The sequence below is a fragment of the Orycteropus afer genome, unplaced genomic scaffold, assembly GCF_000298275.1.
Source record: "Orycteropus afer afer isolate SDZICR_OR568_19922 unplaced genomic scaffold, OryAfe1.0 scaffold00103, whole genome shotgun sequence".
NCBI classification, from domain to species: domain Eukaryota; kingdom Metazoa; phylum Chordata; class Mammalia; order Tubulidentata; family Orycteropodidae; genus Orycteropus; species Orycteropus afer.
Genome location: NW_006921690.1, coordinates 5,697,212 through 5,703,211, shown reverse-complemented (window position 1 = coordinate 5,703,211; position 6,000 = coordinate 5,697,212). Strand labels below are relative to the sequence as shown.

General features: G+C 40.2%; 1 protein-coding gene across 1 annotated transcript in view; it reads left to right on the top strand.

Moving 5' to 3' along the window:
* TCP11L1 (t-complex 11 like 1) overlaps positions 1-6,000 on the top strand; it is a 34,659-nt gene that overhangs the window by 22,744 nt on the left and 5,915 nt on the right. Inside the window, exons 5-6 of the mRNA XM_007943277.2 lie at positions 1,709-1,845; positions 4,792-4,988. Of these exons, the coding sequence (XP_007941468.1) occupies positions 1,709-1,845; positions 4,792-4,988 (334 nt within the window). The remainder of the gene's footprint in view (positions 1-1,708; positions 1,846-4,791; positions 4,989-6,000) is intronic.

The following is a 6,000-nucleotide window of genomic DNA, read 5'->3' as shown; positions in this document are numbered from 1 at the left end:
AGTGGCTGGTGGGTTTGAACCGCCAGCCTTCTGGTTAGCAGTCAAGTGCTTTAGCCACTATGCTACCAGAGCTCCCTCGTTTCTTTAGTACATACAAAAATGCCCTGCAGTGTAAAGTTAAAAAAGATCCCCTAATAACAGTCCTTAATTTGTTCATTCATGCCACACATTTTATTGAGCCCTTCTTTTGTGGTAGGCATGGTTCTTGGTTCTAAATATTAGAAATAAAATAGTGGATGTTGTTGTTGTTATTTGCTGTCGAGTCGGACCCGACTCATAGTGACCCCTCCTTGGGTTTCCGAGGCAGTATGACTATGGAAGTAAATCAGCCCATCTTCCTTCCGAGGAGTGGCTGGTGGGTGTGAACTTCCAGCCTTCTGGTTAGCAGTCAAGTGCCTTAGGCACTATGCTACCAGAGCTCCTAAAATAGTGGATAAGACCTTACAATCTATGATCAATTGGATGAAGAATTGCTTGGAAGAGAGTCCTCTGGCAAAATATCTTGTAACAAACTCAAATTCCTTTTGTAAAGTGTGAAAGGGACTCGGGGAATTGTGGCAAACTTGAGGGTCTGTGCCCTGTATAAAAGAGGCAGCAGTGAGCACTTAGTTCCATCTAATTGTGGCCATCATGATGTAATGTGCCCCTTTGGCTTTTCTTGGTGTTGTTAAAAGAGAAGCTGAAAACCCAGATGTTTTAAAAGCACTGAACACAAAACATGTTTGAGGGTTACTTCCAGTAGTGGGCCTCCAGTAGGCAGTTTCTGAGAGCCTCTGGTTTCAGGGTGGACTTGGGGAACTGTTGGAAATGCCCTCTATGGAAAGGCAGAATGCCCTCCAAGAGAAGTGGACTGCCCATGTGTTTGGGAGGTAGACAGAATGACAGAGGGAGGGCTCGAAATTTGGAGAAGAATTTAATTATTCCTCAGTGTATCATTTCCCATGTATAATTATATTATGCATGGGTGAGTTTATTCTGTGACATATTTACAGCTGGTCCCAGAAGGCTTCAGCAGACTTCAGAGGACATTTGATCCTGTTCTTCCTCCTGTGTGGGACACACCTAAACCTGCATCTTGGGTTCTTAACTACCTTGTGCAAGCAGGCCACTCAGCAGCTCTTGAGATCTGGCAGTAGTGGTTATGGTATATGACAGGCAGCGTTGAAGGAACTTTGGCATCAGGTCACCTCTGCCCCTTGGGCACATTCAGAGTCTGAACTAGCAATTTTACCATCAAAACTAGAGCATAAAACCTGCCTTAAAACTAAGACTGGAATAGGGGCGAGGAGAAAAGAGCAAGTTAATTTTCTTGGGAAAGTGAATTAACCTATTTGAATGTGTAAACTGTGGTGATAAGCTCTGTACCCTTAACCTTGGGTTTTAGGCTCTTCTTCCTCTGTGGCTGCCATGAGGGACCATTCAGAGCCAAGAACTGAGTTTTGGGCCAGAAAGACAGTGAGGGGATCTATATTTGCTTGGGGGACCTATGTAGGTGGAGTGACAAAAAGGAGCTTAAAAACTTAGACTTTTCAAACATTTAAATTATTTAAATTTTTGTGTGTTCTAAATGTTTTTCTTAATATTTTTCTCATGACTTTTCTAACTTGTTACCCTTTCTGAGATGAAAAGACTTAAATCAACTGACTCTTTTTAAAACTGTGCTTTTAAGAGTTTCTGATTCTGAGTCGGTTCATCTCTTTTCTTTCAGGGCAATTTTTTCTGTGTTAGACCTCATGAAAGTGGACATGGCGAACTTTGCCGTCAGTAGCATTAGGCCGCATCTCATGCAGCAGTCAATTGAATATGAAAGGAAGAAGTTTCAAGAGCTTTTGGAGAAGCAACCAAGTATGTTTAATGATTTGTAGTGCTCTTTTGTTGTCTGTTTTTCAATTAAGTTACTGTGGCTTATTGCATAATGATTATTATTTTAAAAACAAAAGTAAAATTTTAGTATAAGAATGGTCTAATTTGAAGAAGGAAAAACATGAAACTTTAGGAATACATCTACAGTTGCTAAGCCTTGGAAAGAAAACTATATTGACCTACAAGAGAAATATAAGTAACAAGAATAGAAATGAAAAAGAATGAAGAAGTACAAAACTAAGTGAATTTTTAATGAAAACACAGTTTGAGGTAAATTGCATTCCTGGTTTTAAAAACAGAACAAACTTCTTGTGAATATTTTAATTCACTCTTCCTCTCTGTGTGATGTTCAGCAGGAAATTTCACTTTGCTTTTGTTCTGTACTCATCAATCCTCTGGCTTCACACCCAGGAAAAAGTCTCATTTTTAAGACCCTCTCAAATGACTGCAAGAAAATAGTCCTACTTGGATTTCTAGAGTTCCGTTTGGTCTCTGCATTAGCATGTGATGTTCTAGCTAAATTGCAGTCTTCAGATGCAATTTATTATGAATTCCCATTAAGCTTCTAACTTTGCTGGTCACAAGATAAAACGAAAGCCCAAGCAGTTGGTTATTCCAGCCCTAGACACAGAAGGCTGAGGACATGCTGGGAGGCTGAAGGAGTCCTGAAAAGAGCAGAGTAGAAGCAGTAGTAGTAAAGAAGAATGGCTAATATTTATTAAGTACCAGTCCCAAAAGCCTTTAGGATTACTGTATATAGTCTAACACAGTAAGCCTATGAGGAAGACACTATTTTTTTTTAATACATTTTATTGAAATATAATTTACGTAACAATGAAATACACAAAACTAAAGTGGCTTGGGTCAATGTGTGTGTGTGTGTGTGTGTGTGTGTATTTATTTATTTATTTTAATTTTTTTTTTGCAGTGTTCCCTCCCCTCCCCTCACACCCCTAGCAACCAACAAAGAAAGTTTCCTTTCATATATAAACCTTTCCTTTTTACAATAATGAACTAATACAATATTTGTCCTTCTGTGATTGACCTATTTCACTCAGTATAATATGTTTTCCAAGTTCATCCATGTTATGCAGTGTTTTGCAGATTGTTTATTCTTTAGGGTTGCATAGTATTCTGTTATGTGTATGTACTATAGTTTGATTTTCCATTCTGTTGTTGGGCATGTGGGTTGTTTCCATCTTTTTTGCTGTTGTAAATAGTGCTGTGATGAACATGGGTGAGGAAGGCACTATTTTTAAATTCCATTTTACTCATGTGAAAAAGGTTTTGAGAAATTTTTTTACCATAATTGATTGACCATACAACTCACAATCTCAACCATTGCCAGGGCCCTTGTATTGCTCCTTGGGTGACAGGAGACAGGTTTGTAAACTGAAGAATCTTAGCATTAGAACCAGGTACCAGAATCCAGGCTGCTGGAGTAGAAGTGTCAGAGTCTAGTACTTATTCAAGATAAAAGCCGGTTTCCCAAAACTGGTGGACTGCAGAGAATGTTGGTCTGTAGAAGACTAAAGAGGGAGTGAAGCTCAAGGCCCGGGACTCAGAACTGAGCTCTGTGTGATCAATGTGCTGACAGAGCCAGAAGGGGCATCATCTTGCATCAGTGAAAGAGTAGACCACAGCCGTGACTCTGGTGCCTGCTTGGTTGTAAGAGGCCTCTGTTGGCCTGACAGGACCTGATAGCAGTGTTTTTCACTCAGATAATGAGGACAGGAGCCTTGTATTCTTTCTCTTGTGTAACTAGTGCATTCCTCAGTTCAGAAAAGTTTAGGAGCATGATGGTGAATTAAAGCCACCTGAGTGTTTCACAGAACAGTGCTCCAAATCACATGTGATTTACATCAGACACATAACAGGGCTCACTTCCTGTAAGGCAGAAAGTAAACCACATTGAAATTAGATTAAGACCTAGACAAGGAAAAAGCCTCAGCTTCAGTGCAGTGGACACTTTACATAGGAAAACTCATCCCATCTGTTTCTGGGCAAGAATTTTTGCCACTTCTCAGACTAGAGCCATCACCTCTCATGCAGTGGTGAGCTGGAAGAGAGGAGAATCAACATTTGTTGACCACTGGTGTGTAGCAAGCCCTGAATAGGTGCTTTATATTTACTATCTTGTTTAATCCTCATAGCAGCCTATGAGGTGGGTCTTGTATTTGTAAATTTCAGGGCTTCTAACCAGTTCAGAATGGTTCCGTAATTGCCATTGTAATGAAGGGCTGCGTGTGTTGCATGGCAATCAAATCTGTTGTTTGTGGTATTTTGATCCAAGTAGGAAAGAAACAGCTGTGCCCCACTCAAAGGTGGTGGCCAACCATGCTGCTTTGAATGTGTATTACTCTCCAAAGTCCTGCCAACAATGTAGTTGTCCAAAAGTCCTTCCACAGCCATTATTCCTGTTAGTTTCAGGAGCCAGATTAGGGAGATTGGATTATTGGCGAGACTCAGAAGAACAACACACATTCATAATGGCACTGTTGGCTGCCATCTTTGAGCAGGTCATATCTGTTTGTTTCCTTCTCGGGTCAAAATATTACAGGCAACAGATTTGGTTATTGTACAATGCATATGCTGCTCTTGTTTATGGTGGAGCCATTTTAAACCAGTTGGAAACCCTGGTAAATTTCCTTATTTTGGGAATCTGATGTTCCGAGGGATTATGACTTCCTCTGGTGGCACAATGCCTAAGGCATTGTGGGAAACACAGTGTGGGTCGCTATGAGTCAGAATCGACTCAATGGCAGTGGGTTTGGTTTAGTTTTAGTAAAATCACTCAGCTAGTTCGATTTGATTCCAAAGTCTGCACTTTATATTCTACCACACTTCCAGGATGATCTTCCCTAAAGTAATTTCAAGAAATGCACTTCCTAATTGTCTCAGTAATATTTGCAGTCTTATTTTTCACAGATTCTTTAGACTTTGTCACCCAGTGGCTAGATGAAGCCTCAGATGACCTTATGAATCAGAAGTATAAAAATTCCCTGCCAGCTGGGGGAGGGGCTGCTAGCTCTGAGGAAGTTACCATGCCAAGTCCTGTTGCTGTCCAGAATTGTGCATACTTGAAGCTTCTGAAATGGGACCACCTCGAGAGACCTTTCCCTGAAGTGAGTGCTCCTGAGTATTCTAACTGCTCCTATTTCTTTTGTGCTGCCGAGCTTTATTTCAATAACAGCTTTTATTAAGATACAATTCACATATAAAATTTATCCTTTTAAAATGTACAATTCAGTTCTTTTTAGTATAGTTGCAAAATTGTGCCACCATCACCACTACTAATTCCAAACCATTTTCATCAGCCCCAAAAGACACTCCCTGCCCATTAACAGAGCCACTCCCCATGTCCCCGTAGCCTAACTACCTCTCTGCCTCTGTGGATTTGCTTCTTCTGGACGTTTCCTATAAATGGAGTCATAATATGTGACCTTTTTAGTTTGGCTTCTTTCATGTACCATGATTTCAAGGCTCATCTGTGTTATAGAATTATAAAAACCTCATAGTGACTCTATAGGACAGGGTAGAACTGCCCCCTAGGGTTTCCAAGGCTGTAATCTTTATGGAAGCAGACTGCTGCATCTTTCGCCTGTAGAGCAGCTGGTGGGTTCAAGCACCACCAGGGCTCCTATGTTATAGCATTATCAATACTTTATTCACTTTTTATACAATAGTCCATTGTATGGATACACCACCATTTGTTTATCCATTCATCAGTTGATAGACATTTGAGGTTTTTCTACTTTTTGGCTGTTAATAAATACTGCTGCTATGAACATTCATGTTTTTGTGTGACAGTTTTTCAGTTCTCTTGGGTACATACCTATGAGTGGAATTTCTGGGTCGTGTGGTGACATTTTGAAGAACTGCCAAACTGTACTCCAAAGCAGCTGCGTTGTTTAATGACCCTACCAGCAATGGGTGAGAGTCCCAGTTGGTGTTGCTGAACTTTTATCATGTTTAATTCATCTGATTAAAACCACATCTGCAGTGGCTAGCCACCTTTTCCAGGTTGATCTCAAGAAACTTCTCTCTCTTCCATGCTGAGTAATAGTTTTTCCTTTTTATGCTTTTTATATTCCTTTCTTTTAACTGTAATATTCCTTTAAGGGTATGACTAACAAG